A 21,462-nucleotide genomic window follows, 5' to 3' on the forward strand; every position below is an offset into this window, starting at 1 on the left:
TGGAGCAAAAAACGCAAAGGAAGTTTAATGATCTCGGGCTCTTACTCAGGTGCTGTCTGAGCAGGTTCTCCCAGCTTACGATTCAGCTTTGAAATCCGTGGTTAAGGCAGCTCTGCTCTCGTGCTGCCCCCTGCCGGCTATTAGGAGTATAGCAGCAATGACCCGGAAAGCGGCTCAAGATTAGGCTTCCGCTGTTAGTTTTACTAAGCCCACACCGGGTGCTGTTATTCCCCTTTTGGTAGAGAGAACACATTTGGTGGCTGAAAATGTTTTGGGGAGAAGTAGCAGGGTGTCCCAGAAAGAGCTCTGGTTTTTATCTGCAGGCCTTGGGGTGGTCGGACCAGGTGATCTGAGGGCCCCCTGGCTGTGCATTAAAAACAATATACGAAGCCTAGGAAGATGTGTCTCTGGGTGTCAGATAAACTGGGTGTGGGCAGGAAGTATTTTACGTCTCGACTGAGATAGGACCACATGGCCAGATGACATGGAATATGCTCAGCATTGAACATTGCAAAAATACCGTGCACTCAGTGACATGAGTCCATTCTGGTGCTCTCCCTGGGGATTAGTCACGGCAGACCAAAACAGGAGTCCTGCTGTCGTTTGGGAGGGGAAGATTGCTGCTAGATTCTCCTTCCACGAGGCTCCTCTGCTCCTCTAGGACTTGGCCTTTGAAATGAAAAATCTACATAGCTTTGCTGAAGGTTCTCTTTGAAGGCTTCCTGTCGCTTAAAGAATGCTTGGAGCTGAATGTGCAAGTGTAATGAAGGCACTGTCAGCATCGCTGGTTTGTATTATAGAAAACTGTGCTATTCCTCTCCAGAGGTCACTGCCACCATCTTTCCTAGAGATTCTTTCCCGGAGCATTCTTCTGGTATGGCCTCACAGCTCTAAGCTGCAGGGTTAGACATGTCTCAGTTAAGGCAGCGCTGTCCCCACCTCCCCTGGTAGCCTATCAGTAGATTCTGAAGCCTGTGCCCGTTCCCATGCACGGCGCCTGACCAGTCTCACAGTTGCAATGATCCTGGATCCTCTGCAGTATCGCTGGAGGGTACCGGGGCCTCGGCTCTCCTAACCGGCCTGGCTTGCCGTGCTGTGTGCCTAACTTTGACCTTGCGTGCCCTTCTTCGCTCCTTTCTACACTGATCCCACCTCGCTGTACTTTGTCTCCTCTGCGTAGATTGTAAATGGACATTCAGTGGTTGAGGGGGATGTGAATGAGGGTGGTGTGAAGGCATGGGAGCCTCACCAGGTCCAAAACCCATTGGCGTTTTCCGATGATGATGAGGAAGACCTGCTGGATTTCATGTACAAGTATAAAGCGCCTCGAAGGACGGAGTTCCCCCTGGAGGTACACGGTGTTGGGGGCTGCGGGGTGGAGCGTGTGTTTGCACAAAGGGCTCTGCCCTGGAGAACTGGGGCTCCCGGGGGCAGCATCTCTTCGGGCACCCAACGCCTCCGGAGTGCCTGGAGCGGGGAGACCTCCCTGCATCAAACAGGCAGGACAAGCCACTAGGTAGCGTCCAGCTACTTGCCAAGGGGTAAAAAAGACCCTACTACTTTTATTTGGAAATAGGAGAGGTGAGATAGTGCCTAGGGATTAAAAAAACAAACAAAAAACCCAACTACCAACCTAAGGTGATGTGTGAATGAAAAGCAACCAAATGAGTGTTTTGGAGAAGAAAAACTCAGAATGTGTCATATGACAAGTCTTTATAAATAAAGCGTGTTCATCCCTGTATCTCCATGACACAGCGTAGTGCCTGGTACAGCACAGATGTTCATAAAATGTTATACAAGGGGCACAGCCCTTCAAAATGACCAAGACAATACACTTGATGTGTGTACTCTTGCCAGTTGTAGATGCAGATGGAGTTTTGGCAGCAGGAGGGCCAAGCCTAGAGCCTCAGGGCCTTGCTCTGTGCAGGGTCACCAGCCTTGGGCTCGGGTGCAGGGCCCGCAGAATCGGGGGACCCCAGAGTCTTCCTCTCTGTCCCGTCACATCTCCCCCCCTTCCCCTTCCCCTGAACACTGCGGCCTGAGAGTCCATCTGAGGCAAGTTGGGAGTCCCCCTGCCCACAGAGCAGAGACCCTTGTGAGCCTCAGGTGAGGCAGTGCATGGAAAGGCTGACCTCCTTCCCGGAGGGCAGGGAAGGTGCCAGAACCATTCTAGGTCCTGAGGCTTTGTGCCTTTTTGCTTTTGTTTTTGTACAGCTGTGCAAGCTGCTTTACTGTTTATGGTTAATCTGCTTGAGGCAGATCCCTAAAAGAGGTTTCACCCATTCTTTTCTTACTATGTCCAGAGGTGGCTGGTAAACATTTCCTAGTCGCAGAGGTGTAGCGTGAGGACTCAGGATGTGGAAGGCCAGAGCCTTCCGTTCCTGCTTCTTTCTCTTCTGCCTCCCTTCCGTGTGCCCGCTGGGCACCAAGCTCCTTGCTGGGAAACGGTGGTGAACTCGGCCCTGCTCCCAGGAAGTCACAGTGTGGCAGGGGACACAGTGCACAGAGCAGGCACGCTCCCGCGTGGGCGCAAAGTCCTCTGACGCCCTGTCACGTGCTAAACAATGTGAGAACCAAGGAGCCGATCCTGGCTGTGAGTGGGCCACGCGGGTGGGGCTCAGGAGTGACTTTGGATGGAGAAGGGAGGAAGGACCTCTGGTCAGAAGGGATGGAGGTATGAAAGGGCAGTGTAGAAAACGAAGCTGAGTACAGAGAGTTGGGGCCCGTTGTGAACCCCCTTGAGTGCTATGCTAGAAAATAGTTCCCTTTTCTTTTATTGTGATAGTAACTTCCCCTGTGATCTGTGTGTCCCATGGAAGGAGGGGTCCCTTGATAGCCATTTGTAGGGAAGATGAAGTGGAACCCTTCATACTTAAAGGCAGTGTTTCCTCTGTTGTGTGGTTTGCTGTGCATGAAGGGATTTCACCTCCAGAAAGAGGACTGGAAATTTGGTGATGGAAATTTGAAGCATGTACCAAGTAACACGAGGCTGGTTCCCAGGGAAGAGATGGGGAGGTCTTTCTGCTGAGTCACTTGGTAAGATCATTTTGCTCTCAAGGCAGAAACAAGATGTGTCATCCTTCTGTGTAGCCATTCACTTGGGAGATCCAGGGACTTAGGAGAACATGAAGCGGGAGGCGCCGGGCTCAACTGGCTCAGCTTCATGGCGATGCTTGGGCTGTGACTCCGATTCCTACTGTGGACACTCCGAGTGGGCCCCCAGCCGCACCAGCCTCTTCACACACGCGTGCATTTGACCAAAGGAGCTGGAGTCTCAACACAAACCCAGCCGGGTGCTGTCCTCGAAAGCTTCCATGCTATGCCAAATTGAGGGGTCCTTTTTCTGTTTCCTCTACCAGGCACCGCCTAGAATCCTTCGATCTCGCTTCAGGAAGAAAAGTACCTCATCCTCGGCCACTGAAACCACGTGAGTGAGATGAGCCAACAGCACTGGATCCACAGAATGTTTCTTCTCTGCCTTAAAGAGCTATTTATTCACTAATTACATAGAAACCCGCAGGCTGGTGTGCTGAGCGTGCAGCCTCGGACACGGCCTTTCCTCTCTCCCCTGTTCCACTTGGAAGAGTTTCTCTTCCCCCCTCCTTTTCTTTCTTTTGCTGGGGAGAGGCTAAAGGGAAAGGTAGTGTGCCGGGGGTCAGCAGTTTTCCACAACTGGACCGGCGTACAGACAGCAGTGTTTTAGAAATAGAAGAGAATCGCCCCCACTGCTGGGATGCACATTTGTCATTTCTTGGTCGCATACTTCGTTTTTAGTCCTGTATATGCAAACAAGGCAATTTGCTTTTTAACTTCTTTTTGTTCTTGGTACTAGTACTTTGGACTACAATGTACATATTTATGGCTTTTGGCTTAAGACAGTGGACTTGCAAGGGCTGCCAGAGGTTCTGATGTGGAAGAAAACCGCAAAAGCAGAAGTGTACAAAATTCTCTTGATTCTAGAGGATGTCTCAGATGTGCTTACGAAGCTTCCAAATACACCTCGAGTACAGCATCCCTCTTCCTGCAGGGCGATGGTCCATATCCTTCAGACAGTTAGTCAACGGACCAGAGTGCAGTTTAGAATGAAGAGAGGCAACACTTTAGTGACAGGTGTGAGTGTAACGAAGACAGGGGAACAGCCTAGAATAAGAGAAAAGTCACAGGAAGCTTGTCTCTCCCATGGATCCAGGATTAGGAGCTTCTGAATCCTTACAGGGGATTTATCATTGTTTTAGGCAGGAGCCTCGCCCTTGGTAAAACTCCTCTCGGGCGTGTAGACTTACAGAGCGGTTGTAAGGAATCATCTTGAGTGGTTCAAAAGTGCTTGACGATGACTGTGTCTCCATAATAGGACCCAGTGCTGTGACTGATTTCCCCAGGTAGAGGAGCCCACAGTGGGAGCTCGTTTCAGGAAACACTAAGCGAAAACCAACCCATCCACCCAAACAAAAGCAACCCTACGATCATGCTTTGTTTCAGATACGCGGTGAAGTACATCTGAGACACCTGGGTAACAGTCCAAACGCTGGGTTCTAGAAAGGTTTCAGAGGTCGAGACCTTCATGGATGTGACTGGCTCCCCAGCTCACGGGCAGCTCTGGCTCATGCCCTCTGTTCCTCTCCTGGCCTGTGCAGAATGTGAACCAGAGATGTCGCACGCTCATGGGCACTCGTACTTCATACAAGCCCGCATCGCTTAGGAAGAGAACAAATCACTGTCTGAGGGAACTCCCTGCTTTGACTGAGAATTTTATCTGAAAAGAAGAATCTGGTTTAAATAGCATTTTGGTCTGAGGCAGCTGCTCTGGTAGAGCTGAGCCTAAATGTAGGACTCATATACTTACGCTTAGAGTTGGTGTTTCCTTTCAGTGTGATGCATGCAGTGGTCACAACCCAGTTACTTATAATACTTGGATTGTGTTTGTTCATAGATAGGCCCTGAACACTAGAGAGTGTTATGTACCACATAGAACCTAATGTCAATCAGCTATAAACAGGCCCAGTTAAAGACTGAGCTACGCAAACACACATCAGTCTTTGCTGGTGACACATTGGCTGGATCTTAGCCACCTCCGAGAGGGTTTTACTTGAAGTTGCTTGTTACCAGATGTGCATATTTAAATCCCTTTTCCCCACAATGCCTCTGAAGGTGACTTTGTAATTTACAAAAGGATTTAGGAAAATAAACCTAAAAGCAAATTTGTGGTTCAGAGGGCAAACAGAGGCTGTCTGTTCATTGTCTGTGCCCCACACCCACCAATACCTAAACCCCCGAGGGAAGACAAAACCTGTTTTCTTCAAGCTCACTGAATAGTTTCAGACAGAGGAAAAATATATGCTTTAAAATGTATTTACCTGTCATTGGGAGTACCCAGAATTATCAGAAACAAAAGCAAAAAAAGCTTAACTCATTAAGCAGCTTTTTAGCAATTTTTTTTTTTGCCAAAGTAATAGATGCCTTTAGCAGCAGAGATTAAAATCCTATTGTGAACAACCTATATTTTCACCATTTTACAATGGAGAGTTTTAACATACGGGCTACGAAGTTTGCACTCAACTATGCCAAAAACAAGTTTGAAGCACTCTACTCTCAGACATGCTGTATTCGTTCTCATTTAAGATTTAAAAAATATAAAGGTATCCAAACTGCTGTCTTAATGTAACTATTTTTCCTTCAAGTGTTGGTTAGGGAGTTGGATTCTCTCTTAAAAACACCCACTGTACAACTGAGAGCAGCTGTCATATTTCTGGCAAAACATGTTTACTTATCCAACAAGCTGTGTATTTGTGTGGACTGACGTAAAATGTGAATGCCTCGAAGTGTACAAGTAGTGATGTGGAGTTCTGTCTAGAGGATAAAACTGAATGTTTTTAATTGGCTGATTTACAGACACAGGCTGTTTACAAAATGCTAGCTGGAAAGTCTGTACTTTTCATGTAGTAATTTTCGGTTCTTTGCTATTGAGCACCTGTTCTGTTTCTGAGAAGATGAGACGTGGTATTGTACTTATAAACTGGAGAGTTAGGCATAATCCCTCCTGGCTTTATGTGAATAGCTTGCTCACTTCGCTGGCCTCTGAAATGTATGTTCTCTGTAGTATACTGTCCATGTGTCTGTGATAACAGTGCTTGTCAACCACGACCACCACCGAGTACCTTCCTAGTTGTTCACCTTGTACAGTATCGGAAATGGTAAAGGATGTGTGTTTCATTCACAAACGGCACACACTCAGAGAGCTGGCACTCTGGACGGTGACTGTGTACACTTGCCCTTGGTTTACTTCTGTAATCCCCATAGAATGATCTGTAATCAAATAGTATACTGAACTGTGCATCAAAGGGATGTAAAGTTACAGTACTCCAAAGGTTGAAGTTCTGCTGTTTTGTTATAATGCCTGATATATATCTTGAATAAAGTCTTAACCTTTTTCTTTTAAAAGACATCTTTGTAATGTTGGGCTTTTGAGGAAAGAGAAAATACTTAAAAAAAAAAGTATTCGTCAGCAAGGATTAGAAGCTGAGTACTCAGCCACTAACTGGCCTGGTGCCTGGTGACTTGGCTCCGTGCCTACTGCACAGAATTGTTGCAAAGAGAAAAAAATTAATTGATATCTGTGCTTTGAAAACCAGTTGATCACATAAATATAAATCTGGTACTATGTTTGTCTTACATTTTTAAAGGTCGCCAGTGGAAACCAGGTAGCTGTGAAAACAGGGTAGTTCATCTGCAAGGCAGTTTTAATTCTGCAAACAGACCTTTGGTCTGTTGCTTTCCTTCTAGGAACCTGTGTCCTCATCTGCAAATGCGGGAGAAGGGATGCAGGTCAGAAGAGGGCGGGGCACATGGAGATGCACTGGGAGTTATGGATGCCCTTAATGCCACTGCAGCCCTTGCCTTTAAGATATAAACGGGTACATGGACTTCCCTGGCGGTCTGGGGGTTAAGACTCCGCGCTTCCACTGCAGGGGGCGCGGGTTTGATCCCTGGTTGGGGAAGGTCCCACATGCCGTGTGGTGCGGCCAAAAAAAACAAAAACAAAAACAAAAAACCCCCCAAAGACTTGGAAACTCAAAATCTGAAACGTCACAATGAAACCCTCATTTTCTTTGCCTTTATAGTCCTATGTGTTTGATGCGAGGACTGTAAGGCATAGCAGCAGCAGGTGAAGAAGACGATAGAGGACTGAAAGAAAGAAGAGATGCAAAGGCAGGCTGAAAACCCACTCGTTAATCATTTCCTGAGCCAAGGCCAATGTCAACAGAACTGATATTAACCAGGTTAAGAGCTGACAAATAACAGAAAAGCAAAGTTACAAAATTTAAAAGCTGACTTGGTTCAGTGTCATAAAGAAGTATTTAGTATTTCTGGTGCTAGATTACAGTCACTTGTTGATTTTGATGTGAATTTTCATATGTTGTTAGAAGGCTTGGGGAAATACACAGGATTCCAAGGAGATGGGACCCGGGTTCTGTGACTTACTAGTTGTATTTTGGGTAACGTATTTAACCTTCTGTGAGCTTCAGTTTCTGCAAATCTAAACTAGGGACAGATAATATCTCCCTTGCAAGGTTGGTATGAGGGTTAGCCGTCTTGTGGATCCATGCTGGGATGTAGTAGGTGTTAAATAAATTCCACTTTTACATATACTTGAATGTCATTTAGATAGACCCTTTAATGTAATAAGATGTTCTGTTGTCAAACTATAAAATCACTGTAGATGATAAGCCCTGCTACCCATAAAACAAAAATTACATGTATGAAAATTCCCTTTCCCCTAAATCATGTGCCTGTCAGCTCTCCACTTCAGTCCATCTCTGGCTGCTGGGGCCTTAGCCAGCCCTTGTCTCTACCTCTCCTGCCCCTGGCCTAGAGGGGAAACCAAGGTGCTCTGAGGCCCACAGACCCTGTTGTCCGCGTTGCACTAAGAAGTCACGGAGGTGGTAGAAAAGGCTCCTCCTCAGCTTCTTCGGGCGCCAGACCCACCCCGCTTCCAAGGGTGAATGGAAGAGGTGAGGAGCCAGGCAGGTGAGAAATGATGTGGAGGCCTTGTGAGGGACTGGCTTCTGCTACCCCAGAAGCAGGAGGAAATGAAAACCCATCAAAACAGAAAGCCATTCCATGCGTCAGGTTCTTGAGATTCTCGTCTCGAATCAAATGTGTGTTCTTTATTAACTGGTCCCATAAACAGACACACACTTGGCCTTGGAGTTTTAGAACACTCTCTTGTCACCCTTTTTCCTTTTAGTGAACACACACTGGTTTCAAGGAGTTCCTCCAATAATCCTAGTCTGACATGCCACAGAATTCCAATTTGGTTATCTTTTTCTTAATCTGTTAATAGAGGAACTGCATCTTATCATCACCAACTATTATATTAAAGGATCTGAAGCAGTAATTGAGGCATAATTGTATTTAATAATGGTTTTTCAACCCATCAAAATGCTCTGCTCTTTGAAAATGCTTCCCAGAGATTCTGACGGGAGAGCGGAGAACCACTGCCCTAGACTGTAAGCATCCTGAAAAGCTGAATTTTCCTCAGCGCCGCTTACCTGACCCTCTTCATGTGAGCAATGCTTAACTTCTGCATCGTTTCTAAACATGACTGAGATTACTTTTCCCCTTTAGATTCTACAATGTGTCTTTGGAAAATTTTGGAAAAAGTTTACCCTCACAATTAAAAGTATGAAATCTCAAGTGGATAAATGAACTTTTATAAAATATAGTATCTTTTAATTCTTGGTTAAAAAGTTTTTGTCTCCACTTATACAGCCTCTTTAGCTTCACGAATGGGCACACTGAAAGGCTATTTCATTTACTCTTCTCTCAATGAAAATCCTGTTCCAATAAACTAAGTGAGAACTGCTATGAATGCAGTGAACCTAGTAGACCAGACGTGTTAGCACCCCAGGCCCACCTCTGAGACAAAACTGCTCACATAACTATTTTTTGCTCCACGTGGACCTGCTAGCCCAATCAAATGGGCCAGGGTGGGCTCCTGACCTCAGAACAGCCAGTCCCCACACTGGTCGGTGACCCCTGATGAGACCTGGTGTAAAAGGACAAACTGACCCAGTTAGAGTCTCTTTGCAGTTTGTTAGAGACTGGAGATAGGAGCTGAGGGTCACGATGTAGAAAAGTACCTCAAAGGTGCATGCTAGCGTTATTATGGGAAGCAGACACTAAGAGTAAACAAAAGCTGTGAATCAGAGAATTTGGTGAGGAAAGAGAATGGAGCCAGTGATGTAGAAAGAACTGAGCCCCGTGCATGGCAGACCCCAAGCCTAAAGATCCACCACTTCTGCTGCTGAGGACCCTGGAGGTGCCTCAGATCCAGCATCGCCATGTAATTTCTGCTCTTCCTGAGGCCTGGGGGTTAGTTCTGGGTGGGAGATGGGGGTGTGAGGTGTTCCTGCGTTCCCAGGCACATATCCTTAATAATGTCACACTGCTTGAGCTAACTTGTTAGCTTTACAGTCTTCTTACGTTTGTCCTAACTGGAGATTCCTTGCAACTAAATAAGCCTAATTGGAACAACTGTTTAAGCCATTACCATTTGTTAAAAATAATCAGAATTTAAAATTTCTATTTCTCTGAACAAATCTGGGAATGTTTAATCCATTAAGTTTTAAAACATTGGTAAGTTTAATGTTGGTACTACATGTTTCCATATCAGTTGGTACAACTTACATCATGTCTTATACTATTTCATCTTTGCAAAGACATCATATACACAAAGATACACATTCAATAACTGGGAAATCATAAAACTTCTGACCTATACTTTCAAGTTTGTTCGGTCATGATACTTCTGATAAAGGTCATCAGCATACCAGTTTCGCCTCTTCCAGAAAGATGTTGTCATTTTATCTAAGAGCTTACTTTGGGTTTTATTGCAGAAGACAAATTCCCTCAAGCGTCTTTTTCTTGCAACCGTCTTCTTCCATAATTTTTTCTTATAACCAGCCTGTTAGATAATATTACAAAGACAATTTAAAACATTATATAGGAAACAACAGCTATGTTAACCACTCATGGTTCATAGACTCGCTGGAAACAAAGACTAAACTTTCATAGGGGCTGGTATGTTTTTCAGAAAAATGTGATTCTCAGTGTGGGGGTAGACAGAGAAATCGTGTGTAGTTTGAAAAAGGAATGTTAATAATTTAAGAGTTTTAAAAAGATTATTTAAAGCCACAGCAAATAAAGCTAAATAAATCGTTGTGCTGGTGAAGTACAGGGTAATGATATATAATTGTAACAGCTAAATTTATATGCATTACCTCATTATCTCTTCAACAATAGCATACTATTATTCTCATTTTACAGATAAAAGAGAAACAATTAGAGCAGTTAAGCAGCACACTGAGGTCAGAGAATTAATAAGAGCTCTTAACCACTACACTGCTATCTTCCTAAAGTGGAGGATGATGAAGGGAGTACTGGCTAGTTGGTGACACTTATGTTCAGTTAAGGGGGCCTAAGTATGACAAAGGCTGAGAAGCAGAGTTCTCAAGTATACTGTGTCATTTATTCTTTTCACACACTGGGGGGACCAGTTTCTACAGTAAGTACTTTTTTAAGGAATAATGACCGCAGGAAAACTATTATTGGGAGTGGTGAAGGAATAATCCATGCATTATTAATTTTGAAGAATTAATTTTTGAAGAAATAGATAATTAGATCGAATATAAAACTATAATCATAGCCTGTTTCATTTTTTTTCTTTTGGCCGTTCTGCACAGCTTGTGGGATCTTAGTTCCCCAACGAGGGATTGAACCCAGGTCCTCAGCAGTGAAAGCGTGGAGTCCTAACCACTGGACCACCAGGGAATTCCCAATCATAGCCTGTTTAAACTAGAAGAGACCTTAGTTGCCACCCAGGTTAATGCTTGGCTACAGTAATTTATAGGAGAGGTGAGACTAGAAACGCAGCTATTGGTAAGAGCATTTGGGTCCTTTCAAACCAAGGGCTCTTTAGGGCAGCACACTAACTGAACAAAACCACAGCTCTTTGCTGAGAAGGTGCCTTGGGGTTTCTGACATGACTTAGTGTCATCACTGTGACCAGCAACTTCTATAGTACAGTGATGCTTAGAAATAAGGAAGGGTCATTTCAGAGTTCTGGCCAGTAAAATGCCAGAGATTAGATGGTTACTTCTCATTACTTACAATTCTAAGTTGAAAGAGTCAAAGAAAAATTCCCATATTTGTTTAACAATTTTCTAGTTTGCAAGCCAATCTGGGTCCCTGTGGATCTCTGACATACAAACAGCTAGTTTGCTGTCCTGCCCATCAACAGCAGAATATCTCCTTTGAAGATTATTCTGTGGAATGTAACCACTGTGAAAATGCTTGAGACTTTTTGGACAATCTACAAGTTCAGAAATGGAAGGAGGGAATAAGCAATAAAAATTAGGGACACCTGGATGAAACTGTGCTGCAGAAAATACTTTCTGTTTTTATACATTAGTGTAAATTAACCCACCCAGATTTTTGTTTTCTTCTTAAAATTAGATTTTGATACAGCAGGCCATTCTGCATATGGAGTACTTTTGGGGGCCTTGAGCAGGGACTAGGTATTATGACTGGAGACTTCGATCAGGTCATTTATAACAGTGTGAGGGTTTCAGGGCCCAGTAAAAGGGATGTGGAAAGGAAGGCAGGGAAAACCACCCATTTTATTTTATCTAGGGCCAGATGAGGACCTGGAAATAGTTAGTATAACAAAGGGGAGGAAATGTTTCCAATGGTCCAAAATTCATAACCATGTGCTGAATTACTTAGTTCAGCTACTTATGGATTACATGAGCTTCTACTGACTAGTGTAGGAAACTAACGACCACAGTATTGTTCCAATGGAGAAGTGAGCTCAGAGTTCCAATTAACTTATTTGTCTACAAATTTAGGACTGTTTATAACAGAGTACCTTTCAAATAGTGAGAAAATGCTACCAATTATCTTATTTTCACAGGGAAACAAATTTTAATCTTTAAAGAATTATTTGTTTGTTAACTCCCAAGTAGTAAAAGGGAATTAGGATTTGAAATTATCAAAACTCAAAGGTGTTTTGCAAAACTCTGGTCTTCAGCTGCTTTCTAATTATCACCTACTCTGTTTCCATGAATAATAAGGACATGAATGGGAAAGACCTGCTGCTGTGGGAGAAGACAGAGTAGGAATACTCTGTCAGAGTCCCCCTCTAGAGGCCATGGTCCCTGGCCAGAATAAATATTGGAGTTCTGTCTGATATGATCACCAATCATACACACCACCAGAGAAAAACTTACAAAGTCAAATTTAAAACAAGTATATGAGGGGTTAATGTTCCGCCATAAAGAGTAAGCCACCTGGAGAACCCAATCCAAGGTAGGCGGGAAGCTATTCGGTCCCAAATCTACACCACGGGACTAAGTCCTTGCTGAAGTCCGCTCCGCTGTTTTAACGCTCTGGGCTTAAACAGAGCCTCCCCACAGGTTATTTACATATCGGGGGCTTCAAAGGGATTCCGGTAATCATCAGACAAGACAGACATGTAAGAGACCTGGGATGAACCTGTCCTGCAGGGAAGACTTTCGCCATTGTGAATAGTATTTTGTTATATGAATAGTTAAAAATGTTTTCTTTACATGTATTCACTGACATGAGAGATACCTGCCAAGCCGGGACTTAAGCACAGCACTGTAAAAGCTGCTGGTAGGATGGGGGGAAGATGTGTCAAGGAACAGGCTGACTTCTGCTTCAGCTTAATCTAACCTCACGCTCCTTTTCTAAGCAAGTAACCGTGTGAAGACTCACCTTTCTCCTTAGCCACAGGCCAGAATGAAGTCGAAGAAACCTATAGATGGCAGCTTTCACAGTCTTTCTCTTGCCTTTTCTTGAACTGTAGTATGTTACAGTTCTGACTGGTGGCTTCAGGACGTTTGGGAGCAAGGGGACCACTCTAAAATATATTGAAAATTTTTTAACTCAGCAATAAGACATTAAAGGATAAAATCCACTTCTGTACTTAGAAATGAAAGCAGCAGCTCCACTGGAATAGAGCTCACTTTCAATAACCATTGTTACTCCAGATGATCCGTGACACTACACGTAAGAATGGCAACTCTCATCAATTTGCAAGTCCTCCATAATCTACCCCCTCAATCCCTAGGAGAGAATTTATTCTGCTGTATTTTAATCACCTGATTCCTTATCCATCTGCCACTAGATTATAAACTCCTTGAGGACTTTAACTTATCTTTAGCTTCGTATCGTTTTTGCCCAGTATGGTGCTGGGCACCCAGGAGCGCTTAACTCTGCTGACTGAATAAGCGCCACACGCAGCCGAGCCTTGTAAGTTGAGCATCTTGTTCACCCTCCCACTTCGGCTGACAGCTTCCACCCAGGAAACCACATCTTAGAACATCAGAAGTGGGCCCTGTGTAGTCATCCCTGATGCTGGCATGTATATTCTCCCATCCTTCAGGCAAAGTCTATATAATAAACCGGCAAAGGATATCATCTACTTCTAAGATGTTGTAGGCATGAAGATTTTAGAATTTTTGTCCAAGCATCATGTTTACTGAAATATACTCAACCTATTGAGGACTGTGGCAGTCTGCCCACATGTCAGGTTTCTGACAGATGTGATCAGTCTGGGAGCAGAGGACACAACCAGTGTCTGAATATGACTGAAATGTCGGGAAGACAGTGCAGAACTAAGACAGGCATTCTTGGAGCAGTTTCGATAGGCTGAAGATGCCAAAATACTCAGGGGCCGTAAGATTCCTGGGGAGAGAGAGAGAAGCATATATACTTAATATGACACTCCAAAATACACGTGCAGGGAATCCCCTGGCAGTCCAGTGGTTAGAACTTGGCGCTTTCACGGCCGGGGCCTGGGTTTGATCCCTGGTCGGGAAATTAAGATCCTGCAAGCTGCGGGCGTGGCCAAAACAAAAACAAAATCATGCATCCAGATATTTAAAACGAAGTAATGTACCTAAGTGACCAAGTATTATACGTAATTAATGGGTCCTGAGCATCAGACTCACATGTGGAGCTTTTTATTCTTATTGAGGTATAGCTTACACATCACAAAATTACCCATTTATGTACAATTCAATGCTTTTTAGTAAATTTAGAGAGTTGTGCAACCATCATCACAGTCCAGTCTGATGTGTCCTAGCTCTACATTCAACAGTAGGGGACAAAAGACATGCAATGTTAATTCCCACCACCAGACCTTACACTGTGAATACACAGAACTCCTGCGTGTAGGGAACGGCAAGGCAGAAACACAACAGCTCCTCGGCTCCACAGAGAGACTGCAGGTGGCAGGAGGAGGATTCATAAAGAAAACAGAAGAGGTACTTGAGCTTCCCTCTAGAAAATGAACAGGCCATGAGAGGAGGCACAGAGTCCAGGTAGCATGAACAACGTACGCAAAGGCAAGGAAGCCGAAACAAATCCATGTCGGGAGCAGGGACTGGACCTGCCACAGAGGCTGAGCACTGTTTGCCTGACTATCGGAGATGCCTGGGGAGTAGTGGGTAACAAGGTGGGCAGCTCAGAAGGCAGATCCTGGAAGGCCTAGATGTGTGGACTGAACGCAGTCCTCTTTATCAATCCTTCACACTATCACCAGATTCAGAGTCCACGGCTGCAAAGCAGAATCACTCACAGAGCTCTGACTGCACTTGTAAATTCTGAGTGAGGCTAGTGTGGGACTCAAGAATGTGCATGTTGGGCTTCCCTGGTGGCACAGTGGTTGAGAGTCCGCCTGCCGATGCAGGGGAAAACGGGTTCGTGCCCCGGTCCGGGAAGATCCCATATGCCGCGGAGCGGCTGGGCCTGTGAGCCATGGCTGCTGAGCCTGTGCTCCACAACGGGAGAGGCCACAACAGTGAGAGGCCCGCGTATAGAAAAAAAAAAAAAAAAAAAAGAATGTGCATGTTAACAGAAACAGAGTCACAGATATAGAAAACAATCTATGGTTATCGGGGGGAAGGGGGGGAGGGATAAACTGGGAGATTGGGATTGACATATACACACTACTATATATAAATAATCAACAAGAGCCTACTGCATAGCACAGGGAGCTCTACTCAATATTCTGTAAAAACCTATATGGGAAAAGAATCTAAAACAGCGTGTATATATGTATATGTATAACTGATTCACTTTGCTGTACAGCAGAAAATAACACAACATTGTAAATCAACTATACTCCAATAAAAATTTTAAAAGTAATAATAAAAAAAGAATGTGCACGTTGATAAAACTCCACAGGATGATGGAAATGTCTGAAAAGAGGATTGTGGTAATAGTTGCACAACTCATTACATCAAACTGTACACACAGAGCCTCCCTGGTGGCGCAGTACTTGGGAATCCGCCTGCCAGTGCAGGGGACACGGGTTCGAACCCTGGTCTGGGAAGATCCCACATGCCACGGAGCAACTAAGCCTGTGCGCCACAACTACTGAGCCCACATGCCTAGAGCCCGTGCTCCGCAACAAGAGAAGCCACTGCAATGAGAAGCCCGGGCACTGCAAAGAAGAGTAGCCCCTGCTCCCTGCAACTAAGAAAGCCCGCGCACAGCAACGAAGACCCAACGCAGCCAAAAACAAAATAAATTAAAAAAAAACCTGTATGTACAAAACAGGTAATTTCATGGTATGTAAATTATACCTCAATAGTTGGTTAAAAAAAAGCTCCACAGGACTTCCCTGGTGGCGCAGCGGTTGAGAATTCGCCTGCCAATGCAGGGGACACGGGTTCGAGCCCTGGTCCGGGAAGATCCCACATGTTGTGGAGCAGCTAAGCCTGCGAGCCACAACTACTGAAGCCTGCGCACCTAGAGCCTGTGCTCCGCAACAAGAGAAACCACCACAATCAGAAGCCCCCACGCACAGCAACGAAGAGTAGCCCCCACTCACCGCAACTAGAGAAAGCCCACACGCATCAACGCAGCCATAGATAAATAAATAAATACTAAATTTATTTATTTAAAAAAAAGCTCCACAGGTGAGTCTGATACTAAGTGAGGGCTTGGAACCACTTTCTTATTGTCCACTGCACTGATTTCACATGACAAATGAGGGGCAGTGTAGAGAAGTGAAATGCCAGTGTTTGAGGCAGACTGGGTTCATATTCTTGCTCTACTACTTACTAGCTGTGTGCCAATGGGCCAGTTAGTTAACCTTTCTGTGCTTCAGTTTCCTCAAATTTAAATGAGGTTAATTATGGGCTTTCCTGGTGGCACAGTGGTTAAGAATCCACCTGCCAAGGCAGGGAACATAAGTTCGAGCCCTTGTCCGGGAAGATCCCACATGCCGCGGAGCAACTAAGCCTGTGCACCACAACTACTGAGCCTGTGCTCTAGAGCCCGCAAGCCACAACTACTAAGCCCATGCACCACAACTACTGAAGCCTGCACGCCTAGAGCCCACGCACCACAACAAAGAGTAGCTTCCGCTTGCCGCAACTAAAGAAAGCCTGCATGCAGCAATGAAGACCCAACGCAGCCAAAAATAACTAAATAAATAAATTTATTGAAAAAAATAAATGAGGTCAACCATGGGCAGGTAATGAGAATTAAATAAGATAAAATATGTAAAGTACTGGGAAGAATGCCTGGCATAGAGAAAACATTTAATAAATGCTAAAAGCAGACAACAGAAAAGAGCTGAGGAATGCTTAACAAAGATGGTATAATGTTAATAGGTGGCAGAAGGAAGATGGAATACTTAAACCCTTATTTTGCCTTTCTCTTCTCCATCAGAGATAACAATTTCCAGTCACCTGGTGACCTAGTGGGTAGGATTCTGGGCTTCCACTGATGTGGCCCAGGTTCAATCCCTTCAAATCTCAAAGTATAAATAATTTATATCTCAAAGAACTGAAACTATTTGCAGACATGATTACAAGCCAGGAGGTAAACTTTGAAAGATTAAGTGAATAGGAGGATTGTAGACAACAAAATGTCCCAATTTTCACAGACCACCGGAGCTTGATATATCTCAATTAAAAAACACAACAAAACTCTCAGAAGTTCTTGGAAACTGCCCCTGAAGGAGGTGAGCAGATGGGAGTCCAGAAATAACTGGGCAAACTACAGGCTTATCTGTAGGGAAAAAAAATGTTAGAATGGATAAATAGAAATGCACAGAAAAAAATTTTTTTTTCTCGTCAACCGGGAGTGAACTGTTACTTGAAAAGAACTTCATTTCACTTTTTGATGTAGTCACCAGCCTGAGAAATCATGAGAATATCTAGACAGTGTATCCTGACTTTAGGAAGGCATGTGAAAAGGTTTCTTACATTCTAAATAAATATAGAAATGTGGGCAGGACAATAAATTAGGTAAATTCCAAGCTGATTGGAAACTGTACTCAAACTAGTTGATTGCTGTTCTCCTGGTGGAAGTGTCTTCCTGGCTCCCTAATTGACTCTTATTTTTCCCCAATTTATATGAAGGTCCTGAAGCTGTACAAGGCATGTTTAGCAAATCTGCATAAAAAACAAGCTGGGAACCATGGCTTATCAACATATTTGTGAAAAGATAGACTGTCTAGACTCAAAGTGATCTCAGTAAAAGGAAAAACAGACCAAAATTAACAAAATGAAACCAGGGATAAACCAACTGAGGTTAGAAAAAAATGGTTCCTGGAACAACAGGAAGGGTGACTGTGGCTTGAGAGCAGTTTCTGGGAAAATGACTTGGGGGGCTTTAGCCACCATACCGTCTCCTGGACCAACACTGTGATTTAGCTTGTAAAAACCAAAGTCCAGCTTAGACTGTGTTAACCAAGGGCAGCTCACAAATCAAGGGCAGTGTTTAGCTGCTCCTTCAGTCTTCTGCCCTCTTTGGGAATTTTAGTACAGACAGGCTTTCTCTTAAACACCCTCTTGTATGGAGAACACTGATGTTTTCATGAAGGAGGTGACACAAAACCAGTTTCGAAGGAGTTAAGAGAGGAGGTAGTGGAAACAGGAGGCCAAAAATGGAATACGTGGTACGTAGTACGTTTGGGGAGCTCTGTTTGGGGAATTACAAATATACCCCTGTGGCAGGAATCAAAGGAACGTAGGGGTAGGGGGAGGTGAGTGTGACAGTGTCTAAACTAGTGGTCTTCAAGGTTTTTTTTTGAACCCATATTCTCTAAATGAATTTTGAAAAATTATGTACCCTTTCACAAAATTTCAGTATCTAAAATTTTAAATAGTTTAAAAAGGATATAATTTCCAGTATATTTCTAAAACTGACATTTAAAAATAAGCTGTCGCACCACTCTTGTAAATGTTTTCAATGGAATCTAAATACCATAGTGAGTTAATACCCGCCTACATCATCAATTGTTAAAAAACAAGGACAATAAATCCAAATTGATGAAAATAAGAACTTTTCATCAAAAGATACGTTAAACAAACTAAAAAGGCAAGCCAGAGTGGGAGAATATATTGGAAACACATTTAAATGAGAAAAGACACACATCCAACACACATAAAGAACTACTATAAATCAGTAAGACAATTCAATAGAAAAATGGGCAAAATATTTGAGTATTTCACAAAAGAAATTCAAATGGTTAACACACATGTAGAAAGGTATTCAGGCTCATTACTTATCAGGGAAATGCTACTCAAACCACAACGAGACACCACTAAATACTCACCAGATAGAAAAAATGTACAGGTCTAACAATACCAACTGTTGATGAGGATATGGCGCATACAGTGATGGGTGACTTTTTTTTTTTTTTTTTTTTTTTGCGGTACGCGGGCCTCTCACTGCCGTGGCCTCTCCCGTTGCGGAGCACAGGCTCCGGACGCGCAGGCTCAGCGGCCATGGCTCACGGGCCCAGCCGCTCCGCAGCATGTGGGATCTTCGCGGACCGGGGCACGAACCCGTGTCCCCTGCATCGGCAGGCGGACTCTCAACCACTGCGCCACCAGGGAAGCCCGTGCTGGGTGACTTTAAATAAGCACATCACTTTGGCAGCATCAGGCAATACAGAATATATACATATTCCCTGATTCAGCAATTCCATAGCTAGTTTTATATGTATAAACACACACACACACCCCATAGAGAAACTCTGGCACTCATGCACCATGACACAAGGCCAATCAGCTTTGTACCTAACCGCCCCAAAGTGGGAACACCCAAATGCCCATCAATAGTAAAATGCAGAATTGTAGGGTAGTCCCATAAGAGACCATTCTATAGCAATGAGAAAGCATGACAGCTACTTGTAAAATGAATGAATTTCACAAAGAAAAAGAAGACACAAGAGTACATACTATGTGATTCCGTTCATGGAATGTAAAAAAACAGGCAAAACTAAACAATATATTGCTTAGAGATGCACATATAGCTCTTAAAACTATTACAGAAAAAAAGACAAGGTAATAATAAAAGTGAGGGCAGTGTTTATGTTTGGTGGAAACGGGCAATTTTGGTTGAAGAGGCACACAGAGGTGAAGGCTCCTGGTACTGTTCTGTCCTGGCCTGGGTGTTAGTTATACCCCATGTTTGCCAGAGTTATTTGTTAAGGTAGTCATGTATGCTATATACATTTTTCTTTATATATTTCACAATTGAAAAATACCCCACATAAACCAGCTCTTCTGTAACAGTTGGAAACTTTACACTTTTCTCTTTCTAGTCTTGTTCCACAGAATTTTATCCTATTTTGTGTGAACGTAATTTACCGATCACCGTATCTTATTTGAACGATCTTTAACCTTTGCAAGAGTCCCTACAGTGAAGGCAACCCTTCACTTCCGTCCTCTCTCTCTGTCAAGAAGTCCTTAAGGCTGCCCTAGGGCCGCCACTGAGTGAAGCAAGCAGCCGCACTCCCTGCACGTTGTGTGCATTTCATCCAGCCACGCTTACCATACGCCGGGTACTACACGCGGCGCTTTACGTGCTCGAGCTCATTTAGTCCTCAGGTGGATAGTGTTAACCCTATTTTAGAGCCGTAGAATCTGAAGTTCAGAGATATTAAATAACTTTTCAAGGTCAAAGCTCGTGAGTGGCGGATCCTCGCCTCGGTGGGACTTTTCTGTCTTTCTCGCCCCCCACCCGCGCCCTTCTGGTTTGTTTTCTAGGGAAGGCGGAATGGCTAGGAACCGGTAAGGAAGCCAAAACTGCGGGACACCCCGGTTCGCGAGGGTCCAAGAATCTCGGAGATCTCCGGTGCTGGCGGCCGAACACAGGCCGCCCCGGAGAAAATTCGGAACAAACCTCTGGCCTCATATAACGATCCCCCTCCTTTCTTTCTTTTTTTTTTTCCTGTTAACCTCCACGCTAAACGCCCACTCCATCCCGCGCCAGTCCCCCCTTCCGTGAAGGCGTGAATCGAGCTCCTCGCCGCCCACTGACCTGAGGCTGCTCTCACAGTACACGCAAAAGCGGAGGCCGCCATCTTGCCGCCTTGCCTTACGGCAGCCGAATTGGATCTAAAAACTTCAGAGCAAGAGGGCACTAAGGAAAAGTAACCTGGGCGGAGTCGGGGGAAGGGAGTTAAAAACATGAATAAAGGAACGTTGAAGTCTACCTTTATTGAATATCTTCTTTATGCCAGGCTGTCCTTCACCGCTGTAAAACAAGTGCCTATAGAATGGTGCCTGGCATATAGTAGGCTCTCAATAAATTCTTACTGAGCATTTGATTGAAAGATATATTTAAGTACCAGCATATTTGAAACAATTTCTTTTTGCTCATTTCATTAAATTAGTTTGAAAGAATAAAATGTATCCTTCCAAAGCTGGGATATGTTGGGCTAAATTGACAGGAAATAGCAACATTATTAGAATTTTTTTAAAAAATTGAATGCCAACTCTAATCAAATAAATGTAAGTATCCCGAGGACATCAGATACACACACACACTTTTTTTTTTCTCTCTCTCTAATCAATAAGACTGCTATTTGGTAGAACAGCACCTCAACTCTTCCTGAACAATCTACATACCTTATCTTATTCCTGAAAATTAGTGATCATACATTTTTAAACAATGTTCATTTAAACAGAAAATAAACAGCAAACCTCTCTCCCATCCTTGTAGTCTAAGATACTTGACGCATATACAGTATATGGCACTATTTACTGGTTGAAATGGGTAAGGGTCAAACACTGAGTCTCAAGGAGTTCACATTTAATAAGGAGACAACTACAGACCATAACAGGCAGATAAATGACTGATGGGGCAGTTCAAAGATAAGGAGGGAAGGCTTCTGGTTGGGGTGATCAGGGACAAGGAGATAGAGTATAACACGGATCTTAAAGAATGGGGAGGATTTTTTAACGAGGGCAAGGTCACTGTTGGCAGTAAGAGCATCAAGAGCTAAGGTGAGAAGAGAGGAAGCCAAGACAGAGAGACACAGGATTTATTTAGAGCAGTGGTTTTCAAACTTTTTGGTCTTGGGACCTCTTTACATGCTTAAAAATTGTGGATCCCAAAGAGCTTGTAATT

General features: G+C 44.0%; 2 protein-coding genes across 3 annotated transcripts in view; one reads left to right on the forward strand and one right to left on the reverse strand.

The window, feature by feature from the left end:
• The window catches only part of REEP1 (receptor accessory protein 1), a 110,701-nt gene extending 104,280 nt beyond the window's left edge, over window positions 1–6,421 (forward strand). Inside the window, exons 8-9 of one of the 2 annotated variants that reach the window (XM_060027407.1) lie at window positions 1,200–1,351; window positions 3,360–6,421. In XM_060027407.1, coding sequence (XP_059883390.1) covers window positions 1,200–1,351; window positions 3,360–3,431 — 224 coding nt within the window. In that variant the 3' untranslated portion in view covers window positions 3,432–6,421. The remainder of the gene's footprint in view (window positions 1–1,199; window positions 1,352–3,359) is intronic. The other variant, XM_060027406.1, reaches the window with a different exon arrangement.
• A 2,987-nt stretch (window positions 6,422–9,408) lies between these two features.
• Window positions 9,409–20,447, reverse strand: MRPL35 (mitochondrial ribosomal protein L35). The gene is made up of 4 exons (XM_060027405.1): window positions 20,371–20,447; window positions 13,578–13,767; window positions 12,796–12,940; window positions 9,409–9,964 (listed from the first exon to the last, which is right to left on the reverse strand). Exons 1-4 carry the CDS (start codon window positions 20,411–20,413, stop codon window positions 9,776–9,778), a joined length of 567 nt encoding a protein of 188 aa, XP_059883388.1. The 5' UTR covers window positions 20,414–20,447; the 3' UTR covers window positions 9,409–9,775.
• Window positions 20,448–21,462: the final 1,015 nt, after the last annotated feature.

This window comes from Delphinus delphis, chromosome 12 (genome assembly GCF_949987515.2).
Source record: "Delphinus delphis chromosome 12, mDelDel1.2, whole genome shotgun sequence".
NCBI classification, from domain to species: domain Eukaryota; kingdom Metazoa; phylum Chordata; class Mammalia; order Artiodactyla; family Delphinidae; genus Delphinus; species Delphinus delphis.

Coding starts and splice junctions, on each gene's coding strand:
- MRPL35 (XM_060027405.1), bottom strand. CDS start 20,413: ATGGCGGCCTCCGCTTTTGCGTGTACTGTGAGAGCAGCCTCAG. Junction 12,941..13,577: donor ACTGCCACAGTCCTCAATAG/GTTGAGTATATT, acceptor AATATATTTTAG/AGTGGTCCCCTTGCTCCCAA. Junction 9,965..12,795: donor GCCTGTGGCTAAGGAGAAAG/GTGAGTCTTCAC, acceptor ATTATCTAACAG/GCTGGTTATAAGAAAAAATT.